Below are 27,296 nucleotides of genomic sequence, written 5' to 3'. Positions count from 1 at the left end.
TTGCTGCTCATATTGTAACTTACTCTTAGCGTGCATCATGATAACTTGGTTTCACAGGTTCTGTGAAGTTACAAGCACAACACTGTGATCTGAAAACACAGCCTTTGATGTGTTTCAAGTTGTTTGAGTTTTGTACCTTTTATGGGGGCTGTTTAAAACAGAACCTTAGAAGCCCAACGGGTTTCCTTTTCTAGACCCTCTTTCCTCCACTAAATGCATTAAGCATTGCTCTGGTGAGTGTTAGAAGGTGAAAAGTCTTGGAAAGAGCAGCCACAGAAATCTGAGTCATGCAGTTAGGCTACCACCGTACAATTGTCTGCTATTGCAGTAGGCATAGGAATGATCCAAAATAGCCATAAGCTTGATAGAGCTTGAAAGAGAAATTCCCTTATTGCACAAGAAATTTGAGCATGAGATAATGTCCCATATTATAGGCTTAGTTCTGTTCTCCGTACTGAAGAGAGAAAAGCACCGTACTTAGCTCATTTCAGTGGTGCTGCTTTTGGAATAATGCGAGATCAGGAAGATCTGGCAGTCTGTAAGTTTGACATACATCAGCTATTCTGTATGAATTTTGCTGACATAGGCAAACAAGTAGATAGGCCTTGCCCATAGCAACTTTCTGTAGTTTTAGGCAACATCTTGTTCTGCCTGTGGCTTTGAGAAAGTGGATCTGCTTAGTTGCACTGTTAATTTTATTATGAGTCTTGCAATAGTTTGGTGTTTTTATAAAGTCCATGTTCTGAAGGTAAGTAAATAACACATTAATCTCAGTTTTCTTTATTATGAGGAAAGTTCCTGGTTCTGGATAAAATCTTGAAAATGTGAACTCTCCAGGCTTACAAAACAGATGGCAAAGAAAAGGAATTAAAATGAAGGCTATTATGGATGGAGGGGGAGTTAGTCTCAGAATTTTGTCTTTCTCTACATTGTAAAGCTGGACTGGCCACAGCCATGTCAACTGGGAGTCCTTTTAGGGAAACTCCCCTTTTCTAAACTGATGGAGCATGCTGACAAAGCCCCAGTGGAGACGGAGGCCTCCTGGCAGAAGAGTAATTCTCTATGTGTGGCTCACGTTGTTTGAATAGGTGATATGGCTGTAGTGGCAGAAAAGACCCTTTAGGCCAGTGCAAACTAAGTCTGTGCTAGGAAGATATGTGAGCATAGGTGGACCAGAAGTGTGGGGTAGCACCAATCAGTGGTTCCCAAGCTCTGCCCAAGAAGTTAAGGGCTGTCCCAGGTGCCTGCATGGATCTAGAAACAGCTCACGCCAGTGCTTCCTGCTACTTACTATAAATAACATCTTTGTCTCTACTTGTGTAGGAGTGGCATAATCTAACAGTTTGGCAGAAAGCAACTTCTCAGAAACTTCTACTGGAAATGCTGAATTGTAAGAAGGTGGGGTTTTGTCTCCGTTGAGTACAATGAGACAATATGAGTACCGAAGATGTGGTGAAATCATTAAAATGTTCTTCATCCCTATGACAGATTTCAATGAGAGAATTTTTTGTTTTCTATCCTAAATTTTTCTTGGTGGGCACTTTGCTGAGATTTGCTATTGTACAAGTAGCTAATGTGATTCCCTGTGCTTTATAATTGCTGCTGTGCTAAAACTTTTTCTCCTTCTCATTCAACTCTCATAGTTTTGGTTTGTCTTGCAGAGCTGAATGGAAGTGCTGGGAAGATACAACAGGCTTATTTGTGTCTCTTGTTCACACAGAGTAGTTCTGTTCCTCTGTTCTATTTTGTTATAGCTAATTGGAGATATTTTCCTAATTAATTGTGATACAGTTATGTTACTGCAACTCTCCTAAAGTCATTGGACAACATAAGCCCACACCAGACTTGAAATTGGTGTCTTCCCCTTTCCCCATATGATTCAAAGTGGGGAGGAAAGGACTATTTTGATTTATAAACTGTGGAGTGTGGAGGGGAAAGGATACAGGAGTTTGAAACAGAATTTGATGCCTGGACCCTGGAGGCAGACATCTGTCAACTCACAGGAAGATATTTTATAAAAAATTAGGTCTTGTTGCATCTCCCTTTCATAACATACATTTACAGGTTAGGTTCCACTCTTTGGGACACCTTCTTTGAATTGTGAATTAGAAAGTCATTGTGAATTAGAAAGAAGACATCATATTCCCTGAGGAGAGTAACTACCAGCCCTATAATCTAAGTGAATGATAGATGAGCCGTTCAAATCCTTAATGCTTTTGTACAGCTGACATTATAATGAAAGCTGAGGAAACTTCCTTAAACTGGAGATGGTATGTAGGGCTGTAAAAAGAAGTCAGGCAATAGTGGAGTCACTGGACAAAGATTTAGGCTCCTTGGGGCACAGCTATTGTTTTTACATATTACAGAGATGTGGCGTACTATGTTTAGGAAAGGATAATTATAAGGAAACCCTTGGTTAAATAAATTTTATGTTTATAGTATTTAAAGAGTGTGGCTCTATCTACCCTTATCTAAAGAATCTTATTTTCAAATCAATGGCTGAAAACCCAATTCTCTGGCTCTGTATTCTAGAAAACAGTCGTGGCTAACCTGCAGTCTGTGAAGGGTCTAAATGAACATGTAAACTTATGGCTACTCATCTACAAGGTATTATATGGCTTCACTGATAATTGGTAACTGATACTACTGGACCATAACTGGGAGATAGGATGCTATGCACAGGCTTGGAGAAAGCTTGCTTTCTTGTTTGGTTTAAGGAAATCCAGCCATCTCCACTAGTAGTGTATGTATATAGTAACGTTGTTCATAGGCACACAACATGTACAGCAGATTCTGCCACAGAGCTGTCATCTCAAAAAAAAAAAGTCCTCTACACATTGTTCTGAGTTTGGGCCCTGTTTCACTATGTGAAGAAGGGAGGTTTGAGGAGGAGGAATATATCGTTTTGAAGCTCCCCTGCCACCAAAAAAAAGGGCAGTCACCAGTGGTTAGAGTACACAAGGAGAGATGCACTGAGGTTTGATAAGGCGTGTCACAACATCATGCTCTTGGTTCTCTGTTTTCCTGAACTTTGTGTAGCCAGATGCAGCAATTTTTGTATGCTCTGCACTAAATTTCCAGTCACGTTGCACTGAGTATATAATACATAGCATTTGATTCATCGTTGCCTCCCATCACAAGAGTTGAAGAATTGTGCAACTGATCCCTGTGTGTGGAACTTCTGTCTGAGCCCTATGAGAGGAGCTGATTGAGTTCTGAGAAGAGTAAAAAGCAGCAACTGTTTCACTTTTCATTTAGTTCTCTTTCCTACCAGTTTTCTCTGTATCAAGTAACACTTGACTTCCCTCACTCAGTACCACCAGACTTGTGTTGAAAGAGTCTTCGGGAGTTGGGGTTTTTTCTGGACTATAGTACTGCTAGTATATGCTATACAAAGCATCAGTTATACAATGCATTAGGGGCTTTTCTGCAGCCTTCACAATTTCACTTTTAAACTTGCCAATTGCAGTGTTTCTCACTAGTTTCTTCTTAATGCTTTTTTGTTCTTTCAAGAAAAACAAAAAAGGAGGAGCAGTTCTAGGAAACTGGAGAACAGCAAAATGTTTATCGGATAATGTGAAGTACCAGGCATTTTTTGTTATATCACAGGGCATTAAGTATTAGATGACATGAATAATTACACATACAGTGCTCGTTGTATCATGATATGAATGAACCTACCCTAAAACTGCATAGTCCTACTTTTTATGGTTATTTTCAGCAGGCCTGTGCTATCTTTTAGTGGGCAGCATAGACATGCCCTTACCTCTGCTTTGCAAGCTGATAACCTGCAAAAATGCAATAATTTATTAGGAAAATGTGGTAAATTAGTACAAGGAGAAAATGTTGTAGATATTGTGCAAGATTCTTGTCCTTGTCCATTCTTCATAAAAAGTCAAAGTACCAAATAAGAATCAGATTAATGATAGATTTTTCTGCAGCACACTGTAGGTATGGACTGAAGTTATTCATATGGTTTAGAGAGATTTTGTATTTCTGTTTTGACTTTGTACCAATTGAGTGTTTCAGAAGGTTAATGTAGAGTGATGTTTCATTGCCGCACCTGTAACACAACCACTGCGTGTTTGATCAGTCAGCAGATTTAATGCAAGCTTTTTGACCACCACAGATACCATGTCCTGTACCAGTAAGTCAGTGATGGAAAATTAGTCAAGTGGGTTGATTCCTGGAACATAGAAGATGGGGTTAAATATGGACAGTTGGTGTGATAGCTTGAAAATATATGAAATTGTGGCTTAGTGCCCAAAGTTGACATATGCAGGGGCAGTTCTGTAAACAGTACATGAATGAGATGATTATTACTTGTACAGCACTGCAGCTATAAGGATTTGTTTTATCAAAAATGAAAGAAAACAATAAAACATAGTTACCAGAAAACTCTGCTTTTTTCTTGTTGCAGATAAAAAAGTAAGCACTGTTAATTTGTGATTTTTTTTTTTTCACTGACTGCTTACGGAAGTAATTTTAAGATCTGAAGTTCAGGCTAAGTTTGAAAGTGTTTCTCAGTGTCTTTTTTAAGATTAAGCTATCATCTGAGTAAGATAAGTTTCCCAGCAATCTTCTCCAAAACAGAGCAGTAGGTTCCAGGAATTGCCTAACTTGCAGATGCATAGAAAAGTGCCCCTGAAAGAAAACTTGGTAAACTGCTTATGTGGGAAACTAATACACAATTTGGCAGTACTCTGAGGTACCGATTAGAATTTATTTTTGTATTAGCAGAGTAATCCATGAACCATTTTCTCTTCTCCTGAGGGAACTGATTGTTTTGCTTTAGATCAGATTTAAGAAAATCAGGGCTGATCAATTGAATATTCTCTTATATTACCATCTGGAGGTTTTTTAATTTTTTTTTTCTATGAAGTACTTATTTTCCAACTTTTCCATTATAAAATACTCTAGCAGAAAGGTAAAACTTTCCTGCCTGTCTTTGTCATCTTGGGAAGAGGCCTTACCAATGAAAGGTAGAATCATATGGTATGAAGAATAGTGAGCCTGTAGGGACTGGGATTTAGTGGTTGTTGTTCATGCCAGAATACAGAGATGCTGGGGAGACATTTCTGAAATAGTGTAAATTTTTATGCTACTGTTTATGTTACATAACTTTAAGTAGCTCCAAATAAACTATTATTTTGTGATCTCTGACACTGAAGTCAGATTACAAATTTGTATTAAGTGGCCTGCTTTGAAAGAGTGTACCAAGTTTTAGGAGCCCTGCTCAAGGGAAACTTGGTATCTATCAAGTACTCTTGGCACACACGTAATGTGTATCTGTATGCTTTGTGAGTGGTTATAAACATAGCATATGTCATCACTGTATATATTTTATACACATGAAAGAATACCGTTTTGGTTTGGTTTTGTGTTATTTAAGAAAAATACCAACAGATAGATAGGACTGAAAACCATTTTTCTGTGCCCTGATATCTGTATAACTCAGCCTCCAAGTTCTTGGTTGCTGACAAGTGTGGATGGTTAGTTTCAGCTCAGTGATTATCAAATAAGCAGTCCCTCTTCATTTAAATTTAAAAGCTTTATTTGTTTACCTGATACATTACTCAAATTTGGGTGCTTCTGTAGAAAGCAGTAAGAACATACAAAATCAGGGGCAAGTGACCCCCAGCGTGTAAAAGGTACGAGTCACTGCCATCACTACTCTTACTCCATTCTTAAGAATTTTTAAAAGTGTTTGTGGTGTCATTAAAGTAGAAAACAAGACTATTTTGATTAGCAGGCTAGCTTAGGAACTTCCTCCACACAGCAGATTCCTTAATTCAGCAAGTACGTTTCTGAAATGAATGTTTAACTTGGTCATTTACTACACCTCTAGGCAGGTTCAAATAGTTTTAAAGCTCTTTAAAACACAGACACAGATTTTCTATCTCCCTTCCTATTCTTCCCCCTTCCTAGGAAAAGTGAGGAAGGCAGGAATTCAGAATACAGAGGTGATAATTAGGGATATAAACATATAAAAAGATACTGTTTGTCAAAACCATGTGTTATAAAATGTAGAGCATGCAGTTATGCTAAACTAACACTGTGGCAGTAACCCTACATACTGAACTTCCTGAATGTTAAGTCTTCACATTGTATTGCAGGTAGTATGCAAAATTAAATACTTTTTTTCTTTGGCTAGTGTCATTTATGTGTAAAAATAAGTCTATCTGCAAGCTGGTATCTGTTTATATGTGTATTGCCAAAGTGCAGAGTGCTAAATCACATGATAGTTTAGATTTTTAAAAAGATAATAATTTCTGCCTTCTTTCCTTGGGGTTTTGAAACCCCTTGCTTGAAAACTAGAAGCCAATTGTGATCCATGTGATGGGATTTAAGAAAAACACCAGATCTTGTGAGGCTTTGAAGGTGCTGATTGTATCCACCTGTGCACTGCTGATTAAGAGCTTGATCCTATTCCCAGAGTGTCTTGGCTTGATTTAGGGACACGTTAGGTATTACTTAAATATGAGCCATATAGTGGGGTCATGCAGATGGCATTGGGCCAGTAGGAAGTTTAAGAGAAACTGTGTCTCAGAGAACAGTGAGATGCACATGTCTAAAAGGTATGTAACACATGTTCTCTTTCTCTGCTTGGCACAAAGGGAGAGAAGAGATTTAAGATGTGATGATGAATAAAGGGTTTTAATTATGTCTGTCTCCTAAGTATGCTGGAGTTTTCCCAGCAATATAATAGAGTCTTGTCCAAGTGAGACACTAAGCCTGTCTGGGACCTTGTTTGTCTTCTGTTTGCTCAGTGTTTATTATATTGCTATCTCTCAGTAAGTAACGTATCTGTATTTGAATTTCGTTGTCTTCCATATGGTCACTTGTTTGCCTATTCCTGTAATATGAAGTGTCACAAAGAAGAACTTTGAAGCCCAGCTGTGGGATCTGTAGAGATCTCTTTCTCAGGCATCCTTCCTCCTCAATGCAAAGGGTTTTCAAATATTAACCACTGTATTGCTTAAATCAGCCAGTGGGGAATGCCTAAGTGCTAGAATGGGTGGGCTGTTAATCTTGCCTCTAAGAGTAATGGAGTAAGGTATCTATTCCTGTGTAGGATTCAATTCCATGAGCTTATTTCTGGATCAAGCTGCAAAGGGGTCATGTTGGTATGGGGTCCTAAGTCATAAGAGGGACGTTAATCCTTTCCTTTGTCGCCAGTGATATGCATCCACCTCTCAGGTGAGGCCCCAGCTACTGGCTGATAGCATGATCTGGGTTAGGCATCTCCATCCTATTAATCGAATTCCACTTTGCTTCAGTGAATATTTGATTAGGGCTTTTTTAATGCAAGGAATGAGCCTCAGGTTATGCCTGTTTCAGCTAAGTTTCAGGGTAACTTTGGGGATGACTTTCTTCACCATAGGAAGGACACAAACTCTCATTTCTTGCATCTATGTCTAGACCTCTGCTCTGTGAAATGCTGAGCGAAGGGACAGTAGTACCTCTGTTTCCTCCCTGCCCTGCTCTTTGGCTGTTTCTTGTATCATGCACGTTACCCTGTTCTGCAAGCAGCAGCAGGTACAGAGGTCAGTACCTGGTTTGTGGATCCTGCAGGAACTCCAGGTGTGGAGCTGCCCTTTAGCGAGCTACCTCAAGGGAGAGGTAATTCTTGGTGTGTAAACAGCATAAATGTCAGCGCGGTAAAGAGCTGTACTTGTGCGAACACGTGTACGCGGGGAATCTCTGGCCTGAGGCAGTGGCTGATCTTGGGGATCATGCTGGCACCTCCGATGCTTGCGCTGAGACACTTAGGCCGGCGCAGGCCCCTCAGCACCCAGGCGGGTTTGGCCTCGTTCCTGCGGCCGCTCTGCGGGTGGCTGCCCGGGGCTGTTGAGCTCGCCCCCCCGCCGGCAGCCATGGCCGGCCGTCCCGCGGAGAGGTGAGTGCTGCTGTCCCGAGAGCTGCGGCTCCCAGCCGTGCGCTCACGCCCCACGCCGCCGGGGCGCAGACTGGAAAAGCCCAGCCCTGCAGGGCCCCACGGGGTGGCGGGCTCCCCTCGCCCCCCCCCCCCCCCCCCCCCCCCAAGGGACGAGCCTCTCGGGCGGGGGGTCAGGCCTGTTCCGGGGCCGTGGGGGGATCGCGCCCGGCAGCCGGGCCGCGGGGGGGCCGGTGTCGCTGCGGCGGGGCCCGGCCCGGCCCAGCGGGGCTGCCCCGCGCCCCCCTCCCCCGCCAGCCCCAGCCGGGAGCGGTTCTACGCGCCTCTTCCCCGCCTCCTCCTCAGCCTCGGTCGAGGCGCTGGAGGTTTCTCCCCGGCGGGAGGGACCGTAGGAAATAAAAACAAGTGTGTGCGGTGCTGGGGGAGGGGGATCGCTGCTCCCGCTCTCCAGCCGAGCCGCCCTGCCCTGCCGCGCAGCCGGGGAAGCGAGGTAAACTCGGGCGGCCGTCGGGAATCCCGGGAGGGGGAGCGCGCCCGGCCGGTGCGGCGGCGCGGGGCTTTGTTCCCGGCGGGGCGGCGGGGGTCCGGCAGCGACGGGGGGGGGCGGTGAGGGAGGTCCCTCGGCGGGCCGTGGCGCCTCCGCGGCGGGGGCTGAGGGAAGGCGCGGAGGGGGGGGGGGGGGGGCAACCGCTCCCGTCCTGGGGCGGGGGGGCCGCGCTCTCGCCCCCAGGGCACGTTGGGGCGGGGAGGGGCGTTGTGCCCGGCGGCTGCCCGGAGCGACCCCCGGGGCCGGGCGGGCGGCCTGCCCCGGCGGAGGGGCGGCGGGGGCCGGGGCAGGCGAGAGGGACCGGGGACGCTGTCCGCTGGGAGAGCGTTCAAGGGTCGCCGCCGCGGGGAGGGCAGGGGGGCGGCGGGCCGGGGCCGCGCCGACCGCAGGCAGGGTCTGGCCGAGGGGCCGGGAGGGCGCTCCCGTACCGCCGTGGCCGGGCTGGGGCTCTCCGTGCCGGGCAGCGTAGCGGCAGAGCACGCGTTAACCTCCTGGAAAGTTACTTACAGCTGCGGGCTTGCGGGGCGGGGGGGGGGCTCGGCTGGCCCCTGCTGAGGCCGCTCGGAACCGCTGCGGCGCATCTATTCGGTGTCTGTGATAAAGGGTGTTCGGTACCCACCCAGAGCTCTCCCGATGCCCAGCTTGTAACTGTGGGCAGTGGTTGGGCCATCACTGGCTAAAACTGCCCGCTGCCCTACGGAGAGATCAAAATACCGAGTTGTTTAGTGGTGCTTTTCTTCGATAAATGATCCTTACGGAGGATGGAGGTTCAGGATCTTTGTGTGTCTTCTGACAACTGCCCAGGTCGTGACCAGCTGTTGCTGGCGCTGACCAGGAGCGCAGGCCGGGCTACTCGGGCTCCCGAGCCTCATCCTCCAAGTCGGGATGGTCTCCTGAGCAGCAAGGAGTTGCGCCTCAACCCAGTGTCTCATTTCCAAGCCGAGGACTAGGTGATAATTACAGCATTTTGTGTAATTTGGAATGCTGTTTACATGTTGAACAGTGTATTGTTTATTGTATTGAGGAGTGCCTGGTGGTAGTCATTATACTTGTAACAGCAGTGTTTACATTTTACTAGGTATGAAATGAAACAGTGGCGGGAGCCACAAGGGCTGTAGCTGCACAAACAAGATTTTGGGTCTTTTATGTGACGTTTGATAGGAAACTTCTGTATACTGCTCAGTACCATGACTGATTACAGATGTCTTAAGCTGGCTAATTTTTAGAAGAAACTGCTGCAGTTAGTCAAGTTTATTGCATAGAAGGCCAAGTGGGGCTTTTGCTGAAACTAATGAGATTCTTGATGACTTTGAAGCTGTGAAATAGAACCACTGAGGTACTGGAAGTAGTGGGTTTTTCATGCTATATAGCTAAAAGGGTGTGGGTTGTTCTTTTTTTTTTTTTTTTTTGTAATTGACTACTAATGTTTATTGGAAGGCTTAATTAGTCATTTAATATGTTGGAAGTACAGGTGCTCACAAATCAGTGCTGCCATTGTCAAGAGTTTTCTGTGAGTTAAATTAAAACAATCCACTTCATTTCAACATAGATGTATGTGCCACTGTGAATGATTATTTAGAGAAGGCAGCGGCCACAAGTGGTTTAGTCAGTGTTCCTTGCAATCTCTGACTTAATCCAAAGTACCTCTCTGCAGTTCACACTTTGTTTTACTGAACAGCTGTGATATTTTGGGATATCATTACTGTTGGCATTACCTTCTTTGGTCTGCTCTTGTTTCCTGGTCATGCACAAAATATTTATAGCTGGAACACAGAAAAAGATCCCTGTTATGGGTTCTTTCTCTGGCTGTGCTCTTTGCAGAGTGGCATGTGAATCCATCCCTCAGGCTTACCTCTCTCTTTGACCATAAGCTCTGCGGCTGGCAGAAGATGTGGTATCACTGAGATAGTCATATAATAGTGGAGAAGATTGGAAGAATACAGCAATTTCTTCTGCATCTGACAGACTGATGGAGAGTTTCTTCATATCTTTTGTGTCTTACTTCTCTTCTCTGGAAATGACCAAAATGACAGAGAATGAGGTGGTATTTTTGAGAGATCAGTGAGGCTTATTTGAGTAAAACATTATTAGTATAATTACTTGTGTGTCTCCTAAACATACTCTTTAACTAAAACAGAGATGGTAACCAAAATAGCAAGCAGTGCTAAAATTGGGAAGCAGGTGTAATGAAGGAAAACCAAATGTGGTCAGATATTTGCAATACAAGGAAATTAATCTAGAAGTCACTAAACATACTACAAGAAGCATAATGGTTGGTTAGGCATTTCACTTCAGGGCTTAGAGTTCTGTTTTATTCCTAGTGAGAATTTCTAATTTTTTCTGGCTGCCAGTTGAAGAATCAAATTGTTAACTCATTTGTATGCTGGAAGTATCTCCTGATCCTTACTGAGTACCTACTGAGAATGAGCACGTGTTAGTTACTATGTCAGGAATTGTACAATGTGCCTTATCTGTCAGTTTCACAAAAGTTGTCAGAAATTTACAGCTTTATTTTTTTTTGTGTGGAGAAAAAAAATGAACTGAAATGGCTTGCACATTACTGTTTGTATTCTTGTGATATGAGAAATGCTATGTGTTGCTCTAAGTACAGCTTTGCCACATGCTTGCCCTTGAAGTGCAACCTAAAATATTGCATAGGTAGTCTGATTCCTAACTGACACTGAGTCATTGAGTAAAGTTGGAAGATCACAATGGAAGTGTTTATCCAGATGTTAAGTAAGGTATTCATTTACCTCTTGTTGATGGTTTAAGAATTGAAATGAATTGCTTGAGTGAAATAGGACTGTGGTGCAGTTCCTGTTGTTTACCATTCAGAAATGTCAGACCTTTCAAAGCACTATGGTGGATCAGTAGGCTAAGACTGACCAGCAACAAGGAAGTGAAGCCTAGGAAAGAAGAACCTTTGCAGGTCATTAACCTTGGCTCCTGTGCCTTCCCTACAGAGGGCTCAAGCACAGGACTGAAAGTAACCAGAAGTTACCAAATCCTAAGGAGAGTCTTTATGTATCAAGTCTGAGCTATCGCTGAAGAACCTTCTCTTGGAAAATCCCTCTTGATGGAGAGTCTTCTAGCCATGAAGATGTGTGTAGTAAGAGAGGTGGGGGACAGGGAGTGAGTTAGTGGTTCAGGCTTCTGTTGTTGTTGGTTTTTTGTTGTTTTGGTGTTTTTTTTGTTGGTTTTGTTTCTGTGTTTTTTTGTTTTTTCTCCTGGCCTTAGTACCTTTGTGGCTGGAGGGTGAGAAGCAAGCCTCTCTGAAAGCCAGTGCAGCCCCTGCTTAATTGTTTCTTACACAGCAGGCCTGTAACAGGGATTTAAATGTAAGTATTTGCAGGTGTTTAACAGCAAAGTGTTACAGTGAGGGGTAGAGGATAAGGTGGGAGGAAGCAAGCATCCTGGAAATGTCAAAGCTATTAAAGTTTTGGCAGGCCAGTGTCCCCAAAGTGAGGCCTGCCATTTGATGATGAATGAAAACTGAGTTTCAGGAAAAGAGCCTGGAAGGTGATATTTTGCACCTGGGGATAGAGCAGTCTGTTACCCTGCTCCTTGCAACACCCCTAGCACTCTGACAGGAGTGTGCTTCATTGTATTCCTTTTGGCTTTTAAAATTAATCCTTTAGTGCAGTGCTTGGAATGTCAGAATAAACATAATAAGCTACATCTGATAAATGAGAGAGTGAGGAGGTTTTCTTACCTTTAAACTATCTTTATGGCAGTGTAGGAGAGTCCGCAAGTGATAACGGTAATGCGCTTCGTGCATGTGAGTGCCCCCTCTCCCTTTTTTCCCCCACTTGATTTGGTAGTCTCCTGTATTGATATATTTCACCATGTAACTGTACTTTTGAAGTTGCTATCTTTTTTTCATAGTTTATAACTGGACTTGCAAATTCAGGACTTGTTAAGTTCAGGAAGGCGGTATAGCTGTTCAGTATAGCTGTTCGGTGCTTGATGTATTAAGGCAGACTTTCCATAGCCTGCAGGGTCTCTTGTGGTGATCTGCCAGTGATAGGAAATTAACATTGCCTGGCTTCACAGGGACTAAGTGTTCACCTTTCTTCCCCCCCACCCCCCCATGCTACTATCTAATTACCCTGCGGGTACGGACCTGTGTGATAACAGAATTGAGATAATGAATTGCTTGAGGCATAAGGTGACAGATTGATTTGCAGTAATCTAATGGACAGGTGTGTTGATGCAGCCTGCTTCCAGTGCACCTCCACTGGAAAAGATCTGAGGAAATTAAGTAGCCTCAGAGAGAGAGAGGAAGAGAAGATGCTGTTATGTCTTTGTAGTTTCTCAAGCTACATAGGCACTCTCTTAGCTTTGGGGATGGCAGAATGAGGATGTTAATCCATTTAGGAATGTATTTGTGATTTTTGGGAATGAGAGGGAGAATGGTCGTGTTTGGAGAGCAGTCTATTAGGCTTACATATTCAGGAAGCACTTCTAGAGCTTAGCTTTTTTAATTTAATCTGTCAGTTTTACACTGGTTTACTGAAAGACAAAGGTGGTGCTGATACCTTTTAAGCCTTAATCACAGAAACAAACAAAAAATGTGGAGTTGAGGCCATCTTTTTTTCCTCCCAGTTTGTTGAAATCTGTATGCTTGTGAACAGAGTGAGAAAGTAAGTGATCGTGGCTTCAACCTGCAGATGTGTTTTTACTTTCAATTAAAATGCTGTTGTTTTTTGTGTTTTTTATTGAAGGAGGTAATATTAGTTGGGTAAATTGTGGAATCCTGCAATGCAAGTGAATTTGTAGTTTTTCCTTGTGTTGGAAAAAAAAAAATAATCATTAGGCCTTATATAAAACTTTCAATGTACCATCCTGCTCTCTTGTCCCTTGCCTACCATTTCTCATACTGTATGTTTTTTGAATGTGATTCCCACTGATCAACAAAAGTAGTATATTTACCAGCTGTCTCTTTAGTTGAAGTAAAATGGGTTGGCTTCCTTCTTCCATAGGTCTTTCTATACTTTCCCTTTTTCTGCAACTAGTACTACTGAAATTCATTTGAGAAGGTAAGGTGAAGAAGGAAGCCACTAGTGTGTAATTTGAGGGCTGTTTACGTTTGCATAATACTGTCTTGTTGGATATGAGGGTCTCTGCAGAAACATTTTTCTCTAGCAGTGTTTCTTTGCATGAATAAAAAAAAAAGCATGTTGTACCTTCTGTCTTTCAGCAAGAAAATAACTTGGACAAGTTTCAGGTTTTTGCAGGACTTCATGATTACCATATTAGGACACTTTTGCGTCCTAATAACCCGTATTCATGCTAATTAATACATTTTGAGGCTCTCTTCTGCCCTTAGGTTTCTGTATCTCTATTTTAGTGATTCAGTGGGTGGTTGCAGTTGGAAGTGGCCCAGGGAATACTTCCATCTGGCTTGCCACCTTTCCTCTGGAGGAGATGAGGAGAGCCCAGACAGCTTTGTGCTGTGTTCTGCACCTCCTTCCAGCCTGTTGGTGATGTCAGGTTGCTGCTGTTGCTTCTTGTCCTTGCAGAAGTGGCTGCCTCCTCTTCCTCCTGTCCTCTGGCAGCTGCAGTGTCAGTAGCTCAGTCCTCTGTGCTGGCTAGCACAAGCCCTCCTGTTTCAGGGCAGTGGCTGGGTTTGTAGTGGCCAGCAGAGATGACTTGTTGCTATCGAGCAGAAAAGTTGGTAGTTGGGAGGGTGGGTGGAATTGAGGATATTTCATTGGGAAGGAGGGAGAGGGAAAAGTTGGTTTTGGGACCTGAGACTAGTCCATTGTAGTAAATGATCCAGTATTCATGGTGCCAGGAAGACACATGTACTGTACCACTGCGTTTGGGTGCTCATCTGCTGTGTGGAAGCAGAGGAGGGCAGGAGCTTGAGCCTGAGCCTTCCACATCACAGGAGAGTATACTGGCGTAGAGGTCCTATGGCTTTCCCTCTTGGTATGCTGTGCATGCACACTCTTTCCCTTCCCACTTCAGTGCTTTAGCATGAAGTGAAATTGCTGTACCAGGACAGACTGAGAGGTGCTCTGGCCAGGCACGACTCAAGCATTCCTGTCTGTTTGATACCAACCACAAGGTAATGGATTACTCCATTAGAGGTTTTTTCTGGAGGCGGGGAGGTTTGTAACAGCTAGCTCTAGCAGTGTTAGGCTCTGAACCACATCGTGGGCATCCTTGTTTTCTGCCCTTCCGAGGGCTAGTGGAGAGAGAACCATGACCTGTGTTCCACAGCCTTATGTGAATTTTCCCCAGATTTTAAAGGAATTAGTCATGGAAACACAATTTGTGTGCATCCAAGCTTTTGCTTTGTCTAGCTTTAATGATTAATAGGTGATAGTGGCTTGTTACAGGATACTTTCCTACCAGTCAGTGTCCTGAAAATAGTAACTATGAGAGCAAAGAATATCTCTGTGGGTGTTGTGTACTTGTACATCTGGGAAGGTGGGATTTCCTGAACATATGTGTTAGGTTTTGTTTACCTGGTGTATCTGAGCCTTTCTATAGTGTTTGCAATCCAAATGTAATATTTTATGAATTGTTGATGTTGTCCTTTTGCCAGGTAATGGGTAATTTGCCTTTTTTTTTTTTTAAATTATATATAATGAAGAAACTTCAGCTGTCTGGATTTCGGTAACAAACTGTTCCCTTTGGGTTTGATGAAGGAGTTTTTATTTGATTTTAGTTCATAAACACACAGCCTGTTGCTATGGTCAAGAAGTGAGAGCCTGGAACCTGACTAGTCTATGATTAAATTCATTGCTGTTGATTTTAGTATGCAATCAATTTAATTTGTGTTTGAAAAACCTCTAAAAACACTTCTTTATGAACGCAAGGTATCTCACTAATTAAAAATAAGCCTTTCCTGAGGTGTGTTATCTTTTTTGCAGTCATTTACTTATTCTTGCAGCTATCAGCAACACTCAGCCTTCAGAATTATTTTTATTTTCAGTTGAGACAGATTTGATATGGAAGATGAGAAGTCAATTACAATTTATGACCTATTACTGCAGCTTCTGGGAAACCTGACATTTCCAGCGACAGTGTCAACAGATTAGGGTGTTAAGATCAAACTCTGGGGGAGGACTTTACATTTTCAGTAGCAGAGGGGATTTTAAGTAAAAATTTTTAGACTAGTAGATTTCAGTCAAAACTGAGATTGTTATTAGTCTATTTCTTAAAATTCCTCTCTGCTTTCTTCTGTCTAGTCCAAATACTGGATATTTTTTTTGAGCTGTAAGGTTATAAGCATCTAAAAACCAGCTATTCTGTCTTGCTCTTTGATTATGGTTCGTTGACAGCAAAATTGTTTATTGCTCATATTTGAAAAATACCTGTTTTAGAAGTGCATCTTCAATCCATAAGTAAAATATGACAAGTAAATATTGGCGAGTCTTATAACTTAAAGAAAATGTATGATTCTGGAAAGAAGTGACTGACAATAATTCTGTAGTTCTTTTGATAAGAGTTCTCTGTTTTGTGCTTTTTGTAATGTTGCAGGTGTTCCCTTGCAGCAGATAACTAGGCAGTGGCCTTGCTGCAGCTTGAAGCCAGCTGTTCTGCATTATTTGGAGAGGTTTTCATGTTATGCAGTATTTTTATGGATGCCAATATTCCTTTACTTGTCTTATTTATTTCTGTCTTCTATATTGTGGTTACTTAAAATATTTTAGAGTTATCCTGCCACTTCTTCGTTTGCTGTACAAAAGCATACTTAAGTGTGTAGGCTTGAATCTTATGTTAAGATTGGTCTGTGTTAAATTACATATGTTTCAAGATGCTTAATGATGGGGCAGGGGAAGAAATAGGTTTAATTCTGGCTGGAAACTTCATTTTCTTCCATGGAGTTCTTGCCTTTTGAGGCTTAATTTTGCAATTTCAATGTAATATTTTGCTGTTACTCCTGTGCTGCTTCATGGGATATGCTTCATTTGTGATTTTTTTCTTTTTTTCTGCTGGTAAGTGCTGGATTTTTCTCCAAGTACTGGCTTTCCAGAAGCACAAGGTGTTTTTTGTTAGTGTTGAAGTGCATTATGGGATTTGTAGTTCTCTAAAGAGACTAAACTCTAGAGGAATTCTGCCAGAAGCCAGCTAGAACTCCATCCCCTAGGAAGCACAAGAGTAGTGTGCCAAAATCTTTTGGCTTATGCTGAGTGTTTTTGTCAAATACCTGCTTACTATGCTGTGCAAAAGTACTTTGAAGAAAGCAGTAATTTTTAAAAATGCAGTTTTGACTTATTTGTATGTTAGCTGAAACACTTGGGCTGTTTCTTGTGTGTGCGTGCTGTTACTCTCAGTTTTATTTTGAAATGAAGATGCTAATTCTGTCCTGAACAAATAACAGGTGTTCCTTTTGTATGTTGGAGTGTGAAGCGTGTCAACAAGCTGACTTTTCCTGAAAGCTAGAGACTAGGTAATGAGGCACCCCAGCTTTGATTATGGCCTGCAGGAGATAGTGTGCTACTCCCCAAGAAAGAAAATTTGGGAGTTAACTGGGAAGGAGTGGCTGTGTTCAGCTGTGACATCTGGAATCTGCAAGTGCAGAATGGTACTTTTGGGGAAAACCAGGACTGAAATGTTGATTCATAGTCTATTTTAAGCTAGTAGTGTCAAAATAAGTCAGTGATCGTGTGGTTAAAAAAACGTGTTGCCAGAAGGAACTGATAAATGATCAGAAGCATCTTTGAGAATTATTTTTAATGGATTGTGCTCATTTGAGAAGGGGAAAGCACCTTGTCATTTCTAGTTTACAAACACCCAGTTGAGCTGATTAGTGCCTTATCCCTGTGCTTTTAAGTGAAACTGTTCCCTGCAGGTGTGAGATTTTATGAAAACATAATTATTCTGCTTAATAGAAAACATGGTTAGGCTGAGCTGGTATGAAATGTGAGTGTAATGGCTTTTCTTCCTTTTAATAGATTTTTTTTTTCTTTATTTTTGATTGGGTTATATTTTGTTTTCGATGAATGTGGTGACTAATGCTTGGAGCACAGGACTGAAATTCAAGCAAAACACTCTACTGTTACATGTTTTCCATGTCACTGACTCATGTTGATATTGTCATCAGTAACATTGCTTGAAATCTAAAATGATAGACAATGAGAGAGTTTGACACTTAGCTTCATTGGGATCCATTTTCTGCCTTTTTGGAGGCAATAATCATTCCTACCTCTTGAACAGAAGCTTCAGGTGTCATCTGCACGAAGATGCCTGTTGTTGTTTAACCAGGTGGAATTGTACATCCTGTGCTTATATCAGAGCTGTGGGTGTTGCTGCTGTGGGAGAAGGGGAAGAGCTCTGCCTGCTGGGAGACCCAGTGAAGTGTGCTGTATGGGGAGGCTGGGCAGATCTGCTAGTAGGGGTGGGCAAGCTCTTAACGGGCCAAAAGCCCTCGGGATTCCTTTTAAGCTTGGAGTTTAAGAAGAGCTGAGAGCTGTAGAGCCTTGTTACTCTTGAGAATCAGACCCTTGCCAGTGAGAAAATGCATTTTCTCTTTCCCAATGGCACTTTTGAGCTTTGAGTTGTGTTCCTCTGCTTTCAGCTTCCATTCTGAGTATCGTGAATGTCATTCCTTTCCTTGGCATCCTGGAACAATTTCCTTCTCCAAGTCTTTCAAGGAAATGGATGAGTTTGCTTGTAGAGGGACTGTTGCCTGTATTTTGGGATTGGGTTTACTTGCTTTGGCTTACCCATGTGGGTGCTGTTACAGTTATTTGTTCCCTCATGAATAAGTGCTCTGAAGACGTGTAGAGCTGAGAAGGGAAAAACATTTCAAAATAGAGTAGGAGTGTTCAAGCAGGCAGAATTTTTCACTTTGTACTTGAAGTGGTGAGGGAAATGAAGCATGTGTGCAGAGCAAATCAAGGTTTTCCTGTGAGTCATTAACTATCTTTTGACAGCTCTGAGTGGAGAGCTTGCTTCATTAATTTCCTTAATGACACCAAATTGGGCATGGGTTTTGTTTACCATGGCCATGGAATTTGCTGTACATGCTAATAGATTTGGGAGTTCAGTTCAAGTAATTCTGACATTGTATTCAGAACTGAAGTTCTGCACTTACTGAAAGAATAGTGTTACGCTCACATGAAGATTGAGTGCAACTTCAGTGTGATATGACTGATAAAATGAAGTATTTCAGGTATAGCTGGATCCATTAGTTCATGAAGAAATTTAATGATTGGGAAAAGTGGGAATTCACCTTACTGAGGTTACAAGAATACAGACTGAGGATTTCACAGACTTAGGCGTGTTGCCTAGGGCCACAGACAATTTCCACAGTATTGTAATTATTGCTGAGCAGCATTCAACAAGAGAGAAGGTATTCAAGACAGAAATGGTCGGTGGGAAAGCAGAGGAAAAAATGAAAATACTCCTGCATAAAAGTGATATGAGAAGGCCTAGGGAAGAAAGGGAAGAGCATTTCTGGGGTGATAGTTTTCAAACTGTTTAGGTCTTTGAATATAGAGTTCCTGGAAAATCCAAAAGTTGAGATATTTTTGGGGCCACAGAGTCTACATATGCTATTATGCCTCTGTGTTGATGGAGATTAAGAATTGGCAGACCTGAGTTATGTGTTATTTAACCCAGACTGTTTTGTACTTCAGGATTAAAAAGAGTGTTTCTTGATTGTGTTTTGGCTCCTAGTTATTTGTTTCTTTCTAGGAATCAAGAATTAATTTTTAGTGTGATGTATTTGTAATGAATAAATTGGAGGGGGGAGGGGCAGTGACAGATTAACTTTACACATACAGATTTCAGCAAGATACTCTGAAGAATAATAAGTTATTTGGCTATAAGATCTATACCAGGAGTTGAAGTATTTCAGGATGCCTTTTGTATTTCTCTTTGTTATTTGTAGTTGAATAATTTTTTTTAAGGTGTGCAGTATTGTATTAGTTACCCATGTTGTAGCAACGAGATTATTGAGTAATCATGAATAGTTGCATACAAATTTGTTTCTTAACTAAATGACTGAAACTTTCTAAAGGGAGAGAAATATACTAGCTCACTGAAGAAAAAAACCAAACCTTTTCTTCTACTAATTCTGGTGTTCATATACATAGCAGTGCTTCCAAAAATGTGATATAATTTTAGAAACCAGCCCTCTGAGTTCCTCCTTTTATTGTTAGCTTTCTCTTATAAGTGTGGTGAAACTGGATTACTGCTGACATTTCAAGTATGTTCATGCACAAATATATTAACTTTCCTTCCTGTCTGTTACATTATATGTTACTGTGATATCTGGACAGTTTACACTTTTTCTCAGTTACTTAGCTACATGTCATCGCAGTCTTAAAAAAACCCAAACCTGGTATCTCCATTTTAGAGATGGTGCATGGCTGCATGGAAAAACTAAGCCCTCTGTCCACATTTGATCAGAGGCCTGTGGTGAGGGAGAGAGCTTTTGACATTTCCAAGATCCAAATGGCGAGATGGTAGCTGAAATGGTTTGTGTCTTAGCTTCCTTTTATCTAATTTTAGGTATAGTCTCTCTGCAAAAGAGGTAGTGACAAACTTGTGAGTGATAATGAAATGAGAGAACTTCAAAGCCCAAGGATGGATTTAGCAGGTGGAATTTGAAAGTAAAGCCCCTGTTCCCAGTCCATCACTTCTTCCTGTTAATGCTGTGTGGCACAACTCATGTTGTTTCATGAGTTGCTGGAGCAATTGATGTTGCCTATTAGTGACCCATGTCAATCTGTATGTGGCAATTTCCCAAACTGTATACTCCAATATAGTAGAGCTGATGGATATAATGTGGGTGATAGTACAGTAGATTTGCTTGTAAACTCCCAGTAGCATTGCCTCCTTAATCTGGGCAGTGTTCTGATGTGGTGAGAACTGACGGTATTAATGTTACTTTTGCAGCTATTAACCCCATTGGCTATTAGATGTTCTGTTTCTAACACTTTTTGTGAAAAATGTCACTTCTGTAGCAATGAAACTGGGCCGTTTGTTAACACTCAGCTTTAGGCTTTTTTGGGAAGAATGTAGCTGCTTTTGTCCATAGTTTAGAAAATTTTCAGGCCCTCTGCAAATCATGATAGTTTTCAGCTTGCCTAAGAGGAAGATGTAGAGGAGTTTGACATCACAGATGCCCTTTTGACATCTAACTGAGGTATTGTGTAAAATACAGTTGAGCAGTGGCAGCTCAAATGTGAATAATATCCTGGAAATACCAGAAGAGCTACCTGTCATAATGCATATATTTTCTTTTCCTAATATCTTTAGCTTCTCACATTCACTTTTTCCTGATTTACAATGCAGAATTGCTTCAAAAAAATCTGTATTACAGATGATAAATATTACTTTTGCTGTTTTAGCATTTGAAAAGTACAGTCATATCTGTGTGATGCAGGTGCTGTTTCCAAACTGAACCTACAGTGAATCTTTTTGATAAAGCATAGTATCGTGTTTGATAAGCAATGGAGTAAAAATTGTCTCTCAGCTATCGCATGTGCATGTCTGGGGATGGAGGGAGAAGGGGGAAGAACATAGTCTTTCAAAGAGAAAAGGAGGGTGTGTGTGTTCTTGGAGTATCATATTAATGTAAAAGAGCTAGATGTGCTCTTTGAGCTTGACTTTTTGCTCTGGGAGGGACTGGGGGGACGTAGTGTGTTTGTGTGTGGGGGGAGGTGGTGAACATTCCTGGAGGGGATTAATTTTGAGGTGACTCGAGCAGACACTTTGATCCTTTCCATCTGCAGGTTGGCTTGTTTTAGCTTGTTAATATATGGATAGCAAATTCTCTCCTTCCTTTTATGTTTGGAAAATTGCTCATAGCCCACACATGGCTCTGTAATTGGGGAGAGATTGTTCATTCTTGCCTGCAGGAAGACATTTCTCTGTCTGCTGAGCTGGAGTTCCAGACTAGATAGAGGGAATGCAAGAAGAACGTAGATGGGAAGCAGGGCTATACAACACTTATGCTATGATTCTTGAAGAAATAGCCACTAATCCATCTGTGTTTGCATCCGGAACATCATGTGTTCTGCAGGATGAGGGAAGTAAAATTGTGCAGTAGTGTGCTCAGCCTCTCGTGTGCATCAGCATATAATGGTGTGGCTGCCTGTAGGACATGGGTACTGGATAGAAACCTCAGGTTAGGAAAGTTTCTTCATCAATAATCTGCAATAGTTTTTTATACTCTCACGAACATCATCAGGTTTTCTTGTTCATTTCAACTTCAGACATCTTAAATACTAGTAGGAATGTTATATATATTTAAGTGACCTGAAAGTAGACAAGGGTTTGGTGATATAAAATATGCTCTGTTTCTCAACCAAACTTTTTAAAGATTGTTAAACTTGTGTTCTGTTGAACTCGTATTGCCCTGCCTACTCTCAAATTGCTCTTTTAAGTCAAGATTTTCCAAAAGTATCAGGATTTTCTCATAGTTCTGTCTGGGAGCTTATCCTGCAGATAAGATAGCACTGGTCAGGTTACAGAGAGATTTGATCTCCTACCTCTTCCCCTACCCCAGAAGATGCTTTGGAAAGGTTTGTGTGTGCGCATGTGTTGTTTGGACCTTTTCGTCTCTGTGAGAGTATATCATGCCACAAAGATTTTTGTGTTAACAGCCAGAGTCCTGGCATAAGCTTATAGTATTTTAGTGAATTTTTTTCCTGTGTTGCTTACACATCTACATTCAAAGATTTTAAGGGCTGGTTTTGGCTTGGAGTGTTGCAGTTCTTTCTGATTATTTCCAGATCTCACAGAATTTTGTTCATAAATGTCATTGACCAAGAGGTCTGGCCACATTCCATGATTAATAATTGCAGTCTGTCCTCGGTTTTGATTAGATGCAACACTATTCCCTCATCTCTTAACTTTTGTAGTTGGTGGCTCATTCTGGCTCCTTTGGAGTCCTAAGGAAAGAATACAAAGAGTCTTCTCACCCACCTCACAGAGGCCTTTTAAAAAGAAGCTCTGGGGGTGATTTAATTCCCCTAAACTCAAGGTGACTTTGTCACTCACTGGTGGTTGGGCCTCTGCTAGCAGAAGTTTGTGTATTTGAGGTTAAATATGAGTAAACCAAGTAAAGTGTGGGGTTTTTATTATTATTTTTTTTTAATGTCTGAAGTCTTGTATTTGACCTTCATAGGTGATATGGTAGAGTTTAAAAGAAGAAAAAGAATAATTGATAAGCTCCTGTAAAATGGTGGGATTTTAAGTGGTTCCAGATAATTGAATGGCTTTCTTAACAAATGTATCTTGAACAAAAGAAGCTGATGACTAAAGCAAGTTGAGTGGGTGAAAGAAAATATTAACTGTGTAATAGCTGCAAAAATGAGCTTTTTGAGAACTGTGCTAGATATTAGGACTTACTGTATGAGTATCTTTGGAGGTCCTTGGAGGATGATTACATGTTGCTGTGTCTGGAAATATTTGCTTCCAGATTTAGGTAGGTCAGTTAACAGTGAAGAGGAAGTCATAGCATAGGTCATGATGTAAGCAAGCACTGCTGTAGATTATAAGATACACAAGCTTATGTTGGCTGTAATGCTTGAAAACTATGGCTGCTATAAATAATGGCATGAGTTGGACAACTGTAAGTCTGAATTCCAGGTAGTCTGATTCCACTAGAAATTTTCACTTAGGTGACCTTGAAGGATCACCATTCCTGCCTGGGACTGAGGTCACTGGAACACTGAGTTGCATGAATCAAATCTCAGTTCAGGGAGTCTTATATTTGGGGAATACCTCACATAAAACAAGAAGTCTATACCAGGCCTCTCCTTTCCATGGAGGATGCTCTTGTGACCTTATTCAGTCGCAGAGAGACTGTTAAACACAGCCATCCTCCAAAGAGGCAGAGTAATAGAAAGACCTTAAATCTTCTGCAAAATGTCATTATGACAAGACATTTCATTTAGTCTGAAGGCATCTGTCTGTATATGCAGCACATGCAAGCAGGAAGAACAAAAAGGGCATCTGTATGTTGTACACGTATTACACAATTCATGTCTTGTGTATATGTGCATGTTTTGCATGGAAAGATTCATTTGTTGTGATTGAATGTATAGAGTGCAGTAGTTAAGTTTACTAAATCCCAGGGTTTGGTTTGGCTTAACTTTAAAGGATTTTATCACTTTTTCTAACTACAAAAAACTAAGCTCCACCCTTTATTTGCTTGCAAAATGATATTTCTTTGTTTAAAAAGATCTGCACTGATACAGTTCTGTCAGCAGTAAATTTTGATTTCCACGGTCAAGTTGCTATCATGTGTAAACACAGCATGCTGGGGACTGTGTGGGGACAGGTTGGTGTCACATGGGTGCATGGTGAACCGTGGCCTGTTAGGTTGCTCCAGGGGCTGAAAGAATAACTGAACAATTTCTAGAAAGTGAAAAGATGGAAAATTAATTTCAGCTAGGGGAAGGTGACAACTATAGTCAGTATAGTAACAAGCTGTGAATTGAACTTAACCTGAACTGAAAACTGGTTTGAACAGTTTGGCATTTTGCTTTCCTTCATGCATCCCCCTGCCCCCGTTAAGCTCAACACAGAGTTAGACTCTAAGAACTTCAGTCCCAGTGGGATCTGAAACAGGACTGAAATGAAATGTTGCCTTGATCCTCTGGTGGTAATATTGGTAAGCTTTTTCAGATGCTTTGGGAAACATTTTTATTGCTTGCTTAACTGTTGTTTGATGTACAGAGGGGAAATGGATATACTTACAGCACACCCATGTGGCCATGTAGGGGTTAAATGTTATTTAAAAATTGTTTTAATGGGGGGGGGGGGAAGGTTTCTAATTGTAGTGAAGTATTTTTGGAATTTGCCCTGTCAGTTAGTAATATTTCACTAATTAAAGCAACCCTTTGTTTAAACCAGGCTGACAACAGTTCGTCTGGAGAGTTGGCTGGTCGACAAACTGAGGTATGTTCATTCCTCAGCAATTCAACCCATTTTATATGCTGATGTTTCTGAAATAATGCTTTTAACTTGGAAGAAGGTAATCACATCTGTGAATTCCTTGTGGTTTCTCTGCTGCTGAGGGTTGCAGCCTATAAACAATTTTATTGCCTTAAAGACTGTGTGTAATGAAAATTAACAAATAAAACAAGCATAGAGGCACTAGGCTCTTTATGGCTGGAGGCATCAGGTTTGTTTGAATGGCAAAATTAAGGGATTATAAATTTTTGCTGAAAGAATGTTAGTGAGAGGCAGTTCTCCTCTCTTGTTCCCTTTCTCTTGTGTATGCTCTTGCTCGGGAGAACAGTGTACGTTCTGACTGTGGCTTGGTCAGTAAGGTTTTATGTGTTTGTGGAAAAGTGGGTTCTCATTTGGAACTTGTACATTTGCTGTAAAGGAGAGGGAAAGGGCTACACTGATATATATATATATAGTGTCAGGTTGAACTACAAAAACAGACTGAAAATTTTACAGGCATTATATGAAGAAAATCACATAATATGAAAAAGCCAACATACAAATATTGACTCGCTAAGTGTACGCCTGCAGGTTGTATTTGCCCAGTGCTGCAGTATTGCTGATTTGCTCTTAGTCACTGGGTTTTGTCGAATGACTTGCTGCTTGTAAAGAAGCCTACCTTGCCAGATTAAAGACCCTGAAAGAGTAAAACCTGTGAGTGTCCTGGCATTTTGAGTGAAATCTGTTGAATGATGGATACCTGCTAGACTAAGACTTGGTAGCTTTCTTTTGAAAGATTACCTTTTCTTCATTATAGACATTCAGAGATACACCTCAAGTCTTGAAAAAGAACATATTTGTGTTTTCTCTGCACCACATTTATAAAAATACCAAACTGCAGATCTGCCTTGTCAATAGAACTGCAGACAAACATGTCCAGGCAGTGAAGATACTTCAGAAGTTTTATTTGATTTTGGTAGCAATATTGATATACTTCATGATGTGCTCTGTAATAACAAGGAATGTACTGGAACAATTGGATGTCAGAACCAGGATGAGCCTTTGAAAGGAGTGTTCTCTAGTTTCAGTTATATTTTATTTTACATTCCCATGAAATAATTTCTGGTTTTGGCAAGTGTACCATGGGACTGTTGCTTTTGTAAATTTCTGTGATCTAGAAATTTGCTTTATTTGAAGAATCTATTCTATGAATGTTTCCTCTTTTTCTGTGGGGCAGAGGGAGCAGTAACTGTTGCGATAATGAATTAAATACTTTGAAAGTGCAAGAAAAGAAATATAAGCTACAATAAGTAAAAATTATGAATGCTTTAAAGGAAACTGTTATTGTTCTGAGGGAAGGGGGAGAGAAGAGAGTACTTCTCCAGTGTGCTAATACGAAAGTACCCTTGGTGCAACAGACAAGAGAATAGAAACTGAGGAAATCTGATGAAATGATACTGATGAGATTGGAGAGTATTTCATAAGAAGAGTAAGGGTTTGTCGACCTTCCTGGTTGTTAGAAGGAAAAATTTCGGGTTTCAAGTGGATTCTTTGGGCCTTTTAAAAAAGATCATGAAAGTCAAGTTCAACATATGTTTTAGTGAGGTTTTCTTCAATGGCCGTGATAAGAAATCCTGATTTTAGTGCCAGGAAAATAACTAGGATAATTACTTGGAAATTTAAAGTGATTAGTTATTTTGAGCTACAAGGAAGGAGCAGGTCAGTTGAGTTAAGTAACAGTTGCATTTTATGTAATTGTTTTTTTCAATGTAATAGTTTAACTATTTGTCCTTGGGTGAGTGAGCAAGTTAATCAGCTACAGAGCTGGCACTGTATAATAACTTTATAAATGTCTATTGTGTTTGATTTCCATTTCCACAAGAGCTTTAGATCTTGTAGCTGAATGTGATCCTTGTATTCAAGCCATTTTACATTATCCTGGCTTACTCACATGGCAGAGGAGAGCAATTGAAGTTCCAAGCCTCAGGCCAGTAGCAAGAAATATTTTCCTTGCTGGGTGGGAGCACACAGGGCTACCAGTTAGTAGCAGCCTGCACTAGTCAGTGACTGGAATTGATGGTGTTTGTCAAGATGGGTATTTTCTTGTATTCGTACTAGAGGTTAATGTTTGAATGGGAATAGCTAATCGGAAAGGTGGAGACCATTTGAACAGGCAGGCAGGAGTTTTCTCCTATCTCCAGGCTGTAATTGAAGTGACTGTGGAAATGGTTACAGTAATAAGGTGGAGGTAAGGGTAACTTAATTCAAATTTTTTTAGGTGTAAAAATCTGTGGTTCAGCAGAAGGTAGGTATAATTATGATGATTAGCTTGCTATAGATGCATTCTTTTACTGTAACACATTATACTTTGCTGTTGAATTTTTCTTATTCTCAGAGCTGCAGCCAAACGTCAGAATTTGTGTATGAACTGAACATTATATAATTCAATACATTTACTGCGAGTTCCTCTCTCGAATAAAGGCAAAGCTTGAACCTGGCATGACAAGTGCTTTCTCTTTCTGTATGGCAAAGTGTGGCTGCATCTTGCGCTAGGCATGTCTGCCAGAGCCTGAACATCCTGATTCAGGTACCAGGGTGGGAAGGAGTGGTACCAGAGAGGGTACCAGTGTGAGGATCAGAAGAGGAGCCTTATTTTGCTGTTTGCCACAGTGAGCGATGTATCTGTTGTCATGAGGCTAACCTTGATTCCTCCTTAGCATTTTTTAGATAATTGTGCATCATGAAGGTGGTGGTTTAGCATGAATGATAGTTTTAACCAGGAAGTTTTGACACTGTTGCTTGGGTGTGGTTTTTTCTCTTCTTTTTGTGTGTGTGTGGTTCATGTTCTTCAGTAAAAATACAAATCTATGTAGTACTAGCCTTTGTTCTCTCAAAGTTTTCTCTGATTTGCCTGTTAGGGCTTAGGTGAGTGTGGACTCTGTACAGTATCATCTATGGTTAGTAGTGATAAGGGAATATGAT

The 27,296-nt window shown here is 41.3% G+C and overlaps 1 protein-coding gene across 5 annotated transcripts in view; it reads left to right on the top strand.

Annotated features, from left to right (window-relative positions):
• TNS3 (tensin 3) overlaps positions 1 to 27,296 on the top strand; it is a 241,567-nt gene that overhangs the window by 23,124 nt on the left and 191,147 nt on the right. For 4 of the 5 annotated variants that reach the window (XM_074830359.1, XM_074830370.1, XM_074830348.1 and 1 more), the window contains exon 2: positions 24,276 to 24,320. In XM_074830359.1, the coding sequence (XP_074686460.1) occupies positions 24,276 to 24,320 (45 nt within the window). Of the gene's footprint in view, positions 1 to 8,239; positions 8,388 to 24,275; positions 24,321 to 27,296 lie in introns of those variants that run through there. The other variant, XM_074830383.1, reaches the window with a different exon arrangement.

This window comes from Strix aluco, chromosome 1 (genome assembly GCF_031877795.1).
Source record: "Strix aluco isolate bStrAlu1 chromosome 1, bStrAlu1.hap1, whole genome shotgun sequence".
NCBI lineage: Eukaryota > Metazoa > Chordata > Aves > Strigiformes > Strigidae > Strix > Strix aluco.
Note: the sequence above shows the minus strand (reverse complement) of the source record. Positions and strands in the feature narration are given on the sequence as shown.